This window comes from Cynocephalus volans, chromosome 1, assembly GCF_027409185.1.
Source record: "Cynocephalus volans isolate mCynVol1 chromosome 1, mCynVol1.pri, whole genome shotgun sequence".
Taxonomy (NCBI): Eukaryota; Metazoa; Chordata; class Mammalia; order Dermoptera; family Cynocephalidae; genus Cynocephalus; species Cynocephalus volans.
In genome coordinates, this window is record NC_084460.1 from 242555986 (window position 1) to 242568995 (window position 13010).

The 13010-nt window shown below is 32.0% G+C and overlaps 1 protein-coding gene and 1 pseudogene across 1 annotated transcript in view; both read right to left on the reverse strand.

Moving 5' to 3' along the window:
- ATF2 (activating transcription factor 2) overlaps positions 1–13010 on the reverse strand; it is an 80887-nt gene that overhangs the window by 37719 nt on the left and 30158 nt on the right. Inside the window, exons 5-7 of the mRNA XM_063098094.1 lie at positions 6536–6632; positions 3209–3327; positions 2943–3071 (exon numbers count right to left, since the gene is read on the reverse strand). Coding sequence (XP_062954164.1) covers positions 2943–3071; positions 3209–3327; positions 6536–6632 — 345 coding nt within the window. The remainder of the gene's footprint in view (positions 1–2942; positions 3072–3208; positions 3328–6535; positions 6633–13010) is intronic.
- LOC134378793 (transcription initiation factor TFIID subunit 9-like) lies at positions 728–1489 on the reverse strand (annotated as a pseudogene).

Consider the following 13010-nt stretch of genomic DNA (forward strand, 5'->3'; position numbering starts at 1 on the left):
TGTGAAGGAAAAGAAGAAATTAAGGTTGATTACTTAATTCTTAGCTTCAGCAAATAGGTGGATAAAGAAAATTTACTGAGAAGGGGAAGCTTTGGGAAAGAATCAAGGACTCTGACTTACATATGTAAGTTTAAGGTGTCTATTAGAAATAAAAAGGGAAATGTCAAGATGGGGTTGGTTATGAATATGGCAATCTGGAGAGATAACTGGGTCAATATAAACTTGAGAATCATTGGTATGTGGATGGTTTTTGAAGTTATGGTTCTAGATGAGATCACCTAGGAAGAGAATCAAGAAAGAGAAGGAGGCCCAGAACTGATTTTTTACAAACTGCCATGGCTATGCCCTGCCCAAAAGGAGCAAATGACTAAGTGAAGTTGGAAAAAGATGTTAACACAGCCATTAATAGTGAAAAACTGGTAAACATGAAAGGACCAGAATGCTGTCTATGAAGAAAGACTTATATCAAAGATTTAACAGCATTTCTTTTTATTTTATTTTATTTTTTTATTTTTACACTTGAAGGCTGATGAAAAACCATTACTAACCCTATCAAAGAAAATCCAACATTTCAGTTAAATATATAGTAACTATATTTACTCATTAAGTACTTTTTATGTTTTCTAAAACACAACTTAAAAACATTCAACATGCATTTTTTAACTCAGTACAATGGATTTAAGACCAAGTATACATGTTATAAGCATCAAGGCTAGATTACAAACTATCAGTCATTGACATCATCATCATCTTCACGTTTTCTTGTCAATGCATTTGATAATTCGTTGGCATTATCTTGTGATGACACCATATCAGTGGGAATAAGAATGCTTTTGGACCCAAGTAATGATGGATTAATCAGAATATTCTGAACTGCTGATGTTGCAGGAGTTGATGCTTTTACTGCTGGGGACTGTGAAGTAGGCAGCTGTACTGTAAACCTTTGCCCTGTGGGGGACATTGGAGTACCTACTTTACTTGAAACAGACATGGTTTGTGGGGCTGGTGTGCCTAGTGTGGGAGTACTTGGTCTGCTAGTAACTGAACCGACACTTAACTGTGGAACTGTTATTCTTCCTGCAGAAGTAGATGCCTTTTTTTATAGAGACTTAAGCCTATAATTTGGGGCTGTTAAGCAACATCTATAAGGTGGCAATCTAGGACCTGAATATGGCTTGATTAATGGCAAAGGGGTTTGATTTCTTTGCTTTGCAGTACCTAATAAAAAATCTCTTGGGGGAGGAGAGGTAAAAGACTGGTTTGCACGACACTTGATTGCCAATTGCACATCATCTGCATCAACAGTAGCTTTCTTAGCGTGGCTTGAGTAAATTTTTGCATTATCTAGAATTGTGGTCACATATTGGAAGGCAAACTCCAACATCTGATTTATTACTCTTGGCTCATATTCTGTAATCCCCATATTCTTCAGTATTTGTGCCATCTGTGCATCTTTCGGCATGCTCTTGGAAGACGCCATCTTGCCAGACTCGATGATATCCGGAGATCAGACTTCTCGAGCTAAATCACCCACATTAATGTATTTCACTCCTGATCTTAACGCAAGTTCTTTGCCTAGTGTGGTTTTTTCCAACTCCTGGTGTACCTGGCCCACTGTCCAGCCCCTCCCAGCCGCACGCCCTAACCGGTGAACAGGATGTTCAGGAGCAACATAGTCCCCAGTGTGATGGCTCCTAACAGCATTTCTAACTGAGACAATGTTGAAAGAACCTTCATGTCCTCCCCTCCCCCCAAAAACCCAGGAGAATTAATTACATTAAGATAATGATAACATAAAGTCCAATCATTTAAAATTATGATTTGGAGAAATTGCTGTAGAAATGGGAAAATGTTCATTAATGCTGAGTTTTAAAGCACAATATAAAAGTAAGCTAGAATCTTTCTTTGTATCCATCCATCCTACGTAAGTTACTATTCACTTACATTTTTGCATGTATAAATATATATATATATATATATCTAGGAAAAATGTTTCAAAATATTAGTAATTCTTATTCAATTATGAGCTAATAGGTGATTTTGGTTTTCTTTGTATTCTTCTATATTTTAAGGTTTTTATAATTAGAATGTACATTTATAATCTGGAAAAGAAAATGACCCCCCCCAAAATAGAAACCCAAATCCCCAAACCAAACATAAGATCAGAGCATTTATTCCTAGGTAAAAAGTTACTTTTTCTGTATTTCCTTATTTCTTTTCTAGCTCCTCTGCATGGCAAGAGATGTCCATTAATAATTCATGGTTTTAGAATAACATAATCTAAAAAAGAACATTACTGTTGCCTCTTTATTGTATCCCAACATGGCGCTCCCAAATAAATGTGTTCATTTTATGTGCTTATTAATGAAAAAGTGATCAAGAAGTACCCAGAATAATGTTACTCAACAAAGAAATACAGCCCAGGTGGTCCCAGGTTGAATATTCTGGTTCCAGGTTACCAGACTATTCAAGATAGTATCATAATCTTCTTAGTTGCTGTTACCAAAGATATGCTGCTCAGAATGAGTAGCTAACTTATTAATCCCTTAGCCCTTTAAAAGCCTAAATAACCATCGTTCAATTTTTAGTTGTACAGGTTCTTAATTAATCTGTCACTGTATAAAAGTAGCTAAAAATAAAATACCAAAACCCAGAAAAGTTAAGTTAAACTTAAAAATTTAAATAACAGTTTTATCGAAAGTGACTGTTCTCTCCTATAATTTTTCTGTGTACAATAAATAATTATCTATAAAGATAGTTTTCTTTCCCTGAAATATCTGAGTATTCACAGGCTTTCTTACATATAAAACTACTGCAAACTGACACTGAATTATGTTAAATTTAATACAGTAACATTTTATGAAGATTAAATATTAAACTTCACTTGGGATACCAATTTTTTCCCTTAGTTTGTATTTCTACCATAAATACAAATTTCTAACCTTTTCATCACTGGTAGTAGACTCTGGGTGAGGTAAAGGACTATCCTGGTGAGTTGTTTCTACAACAGAAGGCTCTTCAATTTTGCTTCTTATGATGGGTGTTGCAAGAGGGGATAAATCTAGAGGCATCTAAAATGCAAACAACATAAAAAATGTTACAAGTTCAAAAATAATCAGTATGTCTAAATTAAGAAAGCAGGAAGTATAACTATCATTACTTTTCTGTTAGAAGTACTCTTTTTTCAATTACATTGCTAACAACATACTTTTTTAATGTCGTCTTCTGAAGCTTTCTTGAATTCATTCTCAAACGGACTTGCCAACTCATTAAACAAACCCACTTCTTCACAGTTTTTCAAGAATCTTGTTGGTGTTGGGGTCTGATCTGAAATAAATGTCAAGAAGTAATCACACAGATTTAAATATCATATTAAGACTAAAATACAGCTAGTAAATTAATAAATTAGCAGGACTGGTTCAGTCAGTTGTTAATTCTCTTTGGAAAGACCTCTTCCTTTAAAGCAAACAAAATTTGGTTAAGTTTTTGTTGCACTTCAAGATATTTCCTCCAATTTTATGAATTATGAAAGTATGAAAAAAGTATTGATATTCAACTCTACCTCACAAATATGTATAATTAATTATTTTTCAATTTAAAAAAAAGTATGAAAAAAGTCCTTTTTTTGCTCTTTAGTCTTTGAGTAGAGTGGCATAAACATCCTCTACTCAAGAGACAAACTATTATCATTATCTGAGTGATAAGAATTTTTAAAAAGATACATTATTAAAAATTATGATTGTTTAAATACATGCAATTGTATTTAGGATAAGAGCATGTATATTTGCTTTAACTTGGCCCTTCTTCTAGTTGTTCATATCTATTATGAAAGCAAGCTTAAGACAAAACAATCTTCAGTAGGTAGATCAAAATACTACAAGGAAGAAAAATAAAGTTGAAACAAGAGCTCTAAAAAAACAAAACAAAACTCTACTACTATCTACTGAAGCTAATTTTCTATTGTAATGGATTTTGTAAGCTTTGTATGAGGATTATGTCATGACTACAGAATGATCCAGCTTAATTTCGAGGCAGTGGAGGAACATTCAACTCCTTCTTATAACTTTAAGTGAAATATTTCCACTATACCTGAATATGTACTCATGCTAGTACATTAACATGTATACTGAGTATACATGTGTTTGACTACAGAACAAATGCCAGCTAAGTCCCATGTTGAATGAAATACAACAAACTTACAAATTTTGCTCATTTAGTCTTGCTATTTTCAAAACTGTTTATTCATATTGATAAGAGTTGGAAGCACTTTAAAATTCTATTCATATTTTATATATTTTTAGGGCACCAATTTTATAGGTTATGTCAGGGATCTATCTTAAGCTAAATAAAAGTACTCTATTGAGGATGACTCCTGGTTTAAGATAAAATATTCATAAAATATTTTGTGAAATTAAAATTAGCATATTTGTTAACTATCGTGTCTCCACAGTGGGCATTACTTACTATTTTATCTTTGCCCTCACATGTATACCCAGAGTACTAAGATTTTTAATATATATATATATATATATATATATATTTAACACTAAAATGACCCATTTGTCATACACTTTATACATAATGCAGGCCTGTCTCAGGCACTGTTAATAATATTGGAATTACTCAAGGGACTCTACTGTGTCATAATTTTACCAATTAGTTAGTCTTTAATTTACCCCCTCACTCCTATCCTCCAAAAGACCCCCAAAGTTGTATAATAGTAAGAGCCCAGTGTACGTATATCAGCTTAAGTCCATCATGACAATTCCTAAGTCAAATATAAATTTGACTCTTCTGTTCAGACCCCAAAAGTCTGTCTATCTAAGCTCATTAGAAGGCTCTTAACTTACATTAAAGGGAGGAAAAAGTCTTAAAAATAAAATGCATAAGCATAAATTACTTTTATCAATGATGACCAGAATTGCCAAATTTGAGAAAAGTCAACACAGGCACAATCATTTAACATGCAGATTGCATATGGCTATTGATCATCAAATATATACCACACACATCATGCATTATATTTATACAGTAATGCTAAACTATTCATCTCAACATATGTTAGTAAAAATATGGTCACGTGCTATGTTTGAATGTGTTCCGTTTTTCTGGAGCTTCAGTGGTGCAATCGGTTAGCACATGGTACTTATATGAATGTATTCCATTTTTCTATTGTACAAGTATTAATCATAAAGGCAAGTAATTTCTAGAGACCAACTTCAAAACATTTTTGAGTTAAAAAGTTAGAGAGAGGTTGCTCTAAGGCAATAAGTTTCAGAGAAACAAAAACCTTCATTCCTAGGAGAGTGAACTTTCCAGGTTGTTGCTATTATTTTGCCTTTTTTTTTTTTTTGGTTCTAGCTCTTCATATCTGAACTATAATATTCCAAACAAATACATGCATACCTCACTATTCTCTGTTTCCTTTCACTTAAGGAACTGCGATATGTTGAAAGTTCCCCTACATATTTCCTACATAAATTATTTTTGATAAATTGCTAACTTTTTGTTACCTCTAATTTCATTATAAAAATTTTGATACTGAAAGTCCACGAAGAACCACCTAATATTTGCCTTATTATCTACCCAAAGCATTACATATGACACTTTGATCTCTATACTGAGTAATAATTTAAAAGTACTAATGTATTCGGTATTTAGGTATAATTCCAGACTTACAAACTTTACAGGAGCAAAGAAGAATCTAGAGTTAATCTGAATATTTATGATTTACAAATCTTGGGTTATGACACAAAAGATCTGAAATTTATATAAAATTTTACATAAAACCTTGTTTTCTTATCACAATATTTATTTATAAAATATATAAGTGAAGGGAAACTATACATAGTATGTGTATGTACATATACATAGATGTGTGTGTATATATATTTAAGTACCAAAAAAGGCAGCTTAACACAGCATGGAATGACAATAAACCAATGCATGAATTAGGTATCTCTTCACATACTGTGAAAAATAATCATATGCTTAGGTGATAACTCTACGTTCATGGGGTCAACACACAAAACAAACATTGACTGAATTTAGGCCCTCTTTATTGAAAGTATTTGACTAACAAAAATGTTTAGTCTGAAAAGAAATATAAACAAAATCCTAATGACCAAGTCTGCCAATTGCTCCTTCTTCAACAGGAGGAGCTTGATCATTTTCTATCTTCACACAGCCTTACAAACCAGGTGCAAGACAGCTAAAAGAAACATTGACTAAATACCATATTAATTCAATTATTATCAGTTAAATGTAGACTATGTACATGGGATGTTCTCAAAATCCTAATTAACTTTCACAAAACTGACATTGAAATCTATATTTAAAAACTACACAAAAAAGTGAAATGAATGGTCAGAAGGAAACATGGAAATGTAATGGGTAAAATACATGTTGCCAACATTTACTGTAAATGAAGTAACTGGAATATCACCAGACTATATTATTTACAGAGAATACACAAAATTTGTGCACATTTCAGGTGAAATATGTACATAAGCTATTAATAAAAGCATATACTAACCAGCCACAATGACACTGTCATTACGTGCTGGACCAAATTTCAGTGTCATCTCATGTTTATGTTTATGGACAGCCAAATGATCCTCGTTGGTAAAACGCTGTGGCAAAAAGTTTTAAAATATAGTTAAGATTTTCAAGTTGATCAAATAAGTAAAATGATAAGGAAATTAATTTCCACAACATGTAAAACCACCATTAACAGTGAAAAAGCAGTTTGTAAACTACAAAAGAATCTATTATTGTTAGTACAGATAAGCACACTAGATTTCAAATAATCTAGAGAAATCCATTACCCAAGAATAAGCAATACTGATACATTACTAGGTCACAAACTCATTTTAGAGTATTTAAAAATAAAGCTGAGGCAAAGAAACTTTATATAAATTTTATTGGGATACTAAAAGTAGACCACTGTTAATTTTTGTAATATCATATTAGAAATATATACTCCATGGCACAATGACTTTTGAAGAAAGTACTGTATTTACCTACATTTACGGTTACTTACCACTTTTTAAATAAGAATTTTCTTATAGGAATATTACTCCTGGACAAATTAAGAAATAAATCACGTTCATTATAGTACCACATAAAAAAAGAATGTCTTTGTTACAATCCAGCAAAGAAGGAGCAACCAATACAATAATAAAGCAGTTCATGTTAAAATAAAATAAAATTTTTAACTTAAAGTAGCCAAAGTGGTTTTTTCATCAGAGTTCTTATATAAAAATGAAGCAAAATTATTTTTAAAATAATTTTATTTTTAAAACTATCCATCACATTTTCTCCCCTTGTGCTTAACTTGGATGAGTTCTGCATGCCAAAGGTGACAATTATGATTATAACATAATAAATGCATTGTTTCAATATCTCATGTTTGGACATCAACCTTTATGAAGATATTTTTCAAGCAACATTTATAACTGAAAATAGAGAGCATTTACTTTTTGCTATTTTAAAGCAATAATTTTAAAATGCTAAATTAAGAAATGTAAACTCACTCTTTACTCTATAACTTTACAAATGGGAATGATAAAATTATATGTACTTGAATCTGGTTTGCCCAAACCATCAAAATGGATTTCTTCTCTTATGTCTCCTACCAAGACTCAATTCACTACAACTCTTCACACAACTAATAATAGTAGCTTTAGGATATCCTTAAAACAATGTAAAAAAAAAAAGAAAAAAGAAAACTTTTCCATTACACTTTTTATACTATATCAAAAAAAGAAAAAAGTATGAAACTGAGTACCTATATCATCCTTAGCCCAGCCCACTAGATGTCAGCCTATAGAAGTTAGAATCCCTCACTTGTGCTCCCATTATGGTCTCCACAATGCCTTGGTTATAGCACCTATCACAGTATCATACAGGTTCTGATATTTTCATGTCTGTCCTTTTAAGTTGGTCAAGCTCCTACCGCAGCACCCCAAATTTAGCATATAGTAAGTATTCAGTAAATGCTAATTAAAAGAATGAGCTCTTCACAATAAAAGAACTGAATCTTAATAATCAGTCTAAGAGGAGAAAAAACACCCAAAACCACAAACTGTTCATTACGTCAAATTAAGCTTTAATTTGGCTATATTTATCACTTAGTCTTTATCACATACCAGCAGAAAATTAACCATTATTTTATGACCTCTTTTCAGCACCTGCCTGTATTCCCACTGAAGGATTGTTCAGATACAACAGTACTTTCATCGCTTGACTTATTCATTTATTCTTCAGACATTTAATGAGCTCTAACCTTAGATACTAGGACCACAATCTAGCTCTTCCCCATTCAGGTGTTATCTTCCTATTACTTTATCATTATAAGAATCCCTTCCAAATTTAGGAGAATAAGAAGCAGTGGTGCTTCTGACAGACTGCTGAATAACAAAGCTCTTGGAGAATGAACATATTTGCAGTTAACTGACATTATTTTATTGCTTTTTATACTTTGTATTACAGTTTTAAATGTATGTGTCTTATGTCCCACACTAAAAGTATCTTAAAGCAAGATTCATTTTATGTTCCAAAGAACCTCACAATGTGGCTTTTCCACTGAAGGCAAACATCAACCATTTGTGAACAAATGCATTTTGATACAGGTCCCAGATTTAAAAACTGCAAAGTCAGCAAAATTAATAGATAAGATCTTTGAAAGTTTTCTTCTAAATTTTATTCTACGAGTATCGTCTGCCTAGATTAGTTTGACCACAAACATTCAAATCAAAGTGCAATCACATATAGAATAACATTGTGTTCTGTACATAACTCTTAAAATGGAACCAAGCTTGATTCTAAGTGAAAAGGAGTAGCTAGAAGGACCCTAACATTTAGGATCATATGAATATTAAAGTGGGGAATATAAGGAATACGGATTTAGAAATTCTCATATAGAATCCACAGATCGAATTTACCTATATGCTATTTATAAAGGAATTACTGATCAAACAATATTATTATTTATATATATGAACAGCAATACTTTCTGATGTGAAGGACAGAAAGAAAAAAAAAAAATAACCCAAATTGGCATTTGTTACAGGTGAATTTGACCTTGTCTACCATCAGAGAAAATTTACTTTTAACAAGAAATTTAAAAAGACAGTGGGAAAAGGAAATCTTGTCAAAAGGCAGTCACTGGAAAAAGTCATATATATGAAATAAGTGCATTTTTTTCAAGAAATACTTATAAAGTAACTACTACATGCTATAATAATAATTTTTGCAGAATATATGTGAATTGCTTTCCTAGCCAAATTAAAAGGTTTATCCTAAAAATAAGTTTTATAGAAAAATTATAATGATATTACTAGCAATAACAATATATTGAATTCATATAATTTCTTTTTTCTAGGCAATTCGAAGCACAACCCAAATGCAGGAAAACACAAGTATTTTTGTTAAACAACTGTAAGACCTTAACCATACAGCTCAATAAACAAAAGGAAAGGCTGTTAAGGTTTAGTAGATAGGTCTATAGCAGGACAGGTTAACTACCTCTTAAACAGCTATAAAAAGGGTAACCTGACAGATGGGAGAGGAGGGTGAATCAGTTGCTTCCATAATCAATTAATTTAAGCTCTTATATCAGGGAAATTTGTGTTTCCAAGGCTTGACTACTCTTACCAGAATTAACTTCCTAAGAAATTAGTCACTCTGCTTTTAAAACATGACTTCACATCCATAATATATTATTATTTCTATTTAAACTATTAAATAGGCACAAATAAGTTTTCAAGCCAGTTGAAGGACTAGTTGAAGGACTCTAACAGCAGAAAGTTACTGATTAACTCACACACACACACACATAAGCCTCCATTGAGACTTTAGAGTAAATATAAAATGAATCTTTATCTCCTTAGTAAAACAGCTTATAATGTATAAACATTCTACCAAAGAAATAATAAGAAAAATAATTTTCAAAAACAAAGATATTACCAATAAAATAGCAGAGTATCAATGTTAAATGAATCTTTCACTACATTTTCTCACTTTGTCTCTTTTACTGAATTCAACTGAACACCATTTTTTACAAGTGAAATTAACAGAAGTCCTTCTGTGGAATACCTAATAGGAATATAAAAAAAGATTAATGGCAAGAGTCTACAGTTAAAACTGTTTGCACTGATTTATATAAGCCTCTCTCTGAAGTGATATTATCAACAAAATGCATTTTAAAATGTAAAAATCTATTTGAAATTTAAATTTTTCTAAGTGTGTTAAAGCTAAAATTCAAATTCTGAATAATGTCACTATTTAATGGTGACAAGAAATAATTTGCTCTACCACCACCAAATTGGTGCTTATAAAACCAATTCCTATAAGAACCTTCAATTTCCTATGAAATATTATTTCAATTTAAAGAGGGACATAACATTTCTGTTCTCAGCAGGATTTAACAAATGGATGATACAGACAGGTTATTTTTGGTCATTTACAAGGTGGTATTATAACACAGATATTATTTTACGTATCTTAGGGAACAAATATACGCCAAAAAAATGTAATAATGCCCAGGACTGGGGTACTCATTTTTAAAACTATCAGTGAGAATTAAACTATTGGAATAAAAAAGTGATTTAGCTTTTAAAAATAATTTGGCAAAACATATGAAGAACTTTAAAGATGTGTATACATTCTAATTCAGTAATTCTAATTCTAAAAATGTATAAGATGCATACAAAGGGTTATATAGAAGGATATTCATCACAATGTGGCTTATCATACTGGAATTAATTTAAAAGTTCATGATAGAAGGATAGGTAAATAAATTATGGCTCATGTTCTAGCAATAGAATACTACCTAATAATTTTTTGTAAAGCCATGTTTTCAATTAACACACAAAATGCTCACGATACATGTTATCTGAATACAAATAGAATACAAAATTGTGCAGTATGGTCCTAGTTTCATTTTAAAAATGAAACAAGATCCCATCCTTTCTTACCTACTTAAGGACCTCATTTCTGCAATGGTCCTCCAGCTACATATGTCATAGTTTCCTTTAAGTTTTACTCCAAGAAAGAGCTGTCTTACAATGTCTCCATTTCTGGTTCTTTCCATTCTCTCTTCAACCTACTCCAAACACACTGTTGTTACTGCCTTTTCACTTAAAGCTACTCTTACTAAGTTTCTAAATTCAGTAGTAAGTGCTGAATTCTCATCTTATCCTATCAACAATATGACTCTATCGTTCTTCCCACTATGAAATATTTTTTCTATTTGACTTCCAGGACTTAATTTTCCTCATTGGCTGCTGCTTCTTAGCCTCCTATGCAACATCCTCTTCCTCTTTCCTGGCTTTTAAACACTGGAGTGCCCCCTAAAGCTTAGTTCTCGCTCTTCTTCTCTAGCTACTCTTTCTTAATATAGAAGTAGGCAAATATGGGAATTAAAGATTATAAGACAAAATGTAAGTATTATAAGCCTTGACAATGTAAAAATAGATTACCAGACATCAGGAGACAGGAAAGGGAAGGTGGGAAGAAGTATGAATGTTTTAACTCCTTTCATAGTAAGGAGACTAAAAAATATTTCTAACTTTTTAATGTTTCTCACATATGAGGGTACTTCCAAAAGTTTGTGGAAAATAGAATTAAAAGATAAAATTATTCTTTCCATGAACTTTTTGACAATCTCTCATATATATTTAATGCTAGAGAGGTCTTTTAAGAAACAATCTCCTGTGATACGCATACACACATGTAGCAATTGGTTTCTTTTTCTTCTGTTGAAGTAAATTTAAATCTAATACTTTTTATTAAAAATGGCATGAGTGTTAACAGAGAAACCATTCTAACTATTTCAAACAGAAGAGAATTAGAAGGTAAGGGCTTGTTTGAGACTAAGTCTCAACCAAGAATGGTTACTAGAACAGCATGGTAAACACTGGTCATTGCCAAAATACCGGTTGTAGAAACATTGTTATTAGCTGTAATCCAGGGATTACAAAATCAAGTTGTGTTTTTCAATCCAAACTGGCAAAACGAATGACTTGAGTAATACCATCACTTTCTCCATTTAACTCAGTACCAAATCCAAGAAGTTAAAGTAAATCTGATTTACCAGAAAGAGTAAATTTGGTTGGTGGAACCTAAAATTATACTCTGAATTCTAGTGGCAAAGGATTCTACGAATTGCAGTTTTTAGCTCTATTAACTTTATAGAAAATGTATATAAAATATATGTCAAATCAATCTATTTCTATGTTTACTGTTACCACTTAGTCCAAACTACCATCGTCTCTTACGTGGAACGCTGCCAGCCTCTAGCCTCCCTGCTTCCACTCTTAACACTTACTGCTCTGTTAATAAAATCCAAAACACCTTATCACAGTCCACAAAGCCCTACAGGATAAGTCTTGTTTTCTTTATCTCTCTGACCTCATCTCTTACCCTTCTCCTCATTGATTATTACATGCTCCAGCCACAATAGTTGTCCTTCTGTTCTTAAACATACCAAACCCATTCCCTCCTCAGGCCTTTACATTTGCTGTTTCTTTAGTCTGTAAATACATGCAAAGTTTGTTCCCACATGTTCTTTGTGTCTTTGTTCAACTGTCACCTTATCAGAGACACATTCCCTGATTAACCGATTTAATACAGCACCAACCCTGGTAACTCCCATCTTTATCCTGCTCAACATTCTTAGATACCACATGAATTAAAATCATAATGAGATACTCCTACACACTTGCCAGAATGATTAAAAATTAAAAGACTAACCAAAACAATCTTGAAAAAGGAGAACTAAATTGGAGAACTTATCCTACCTGACTGGAACACTAACTGCAAAGCTAGAGTAATCAAGACAGTGTGGTACTGGCATAAAAATTGACAGACTAACGAACAGAACAGAATACAAAGGCCTAGAAATAGACCCACAGTTATACAATCATTTGATTTACAGTAAAGGAGCCAAACCAATTTAAGAGGGAAAGAAAAATCTTTTCAGCAAATGATGCTGGAATATCTTAAAA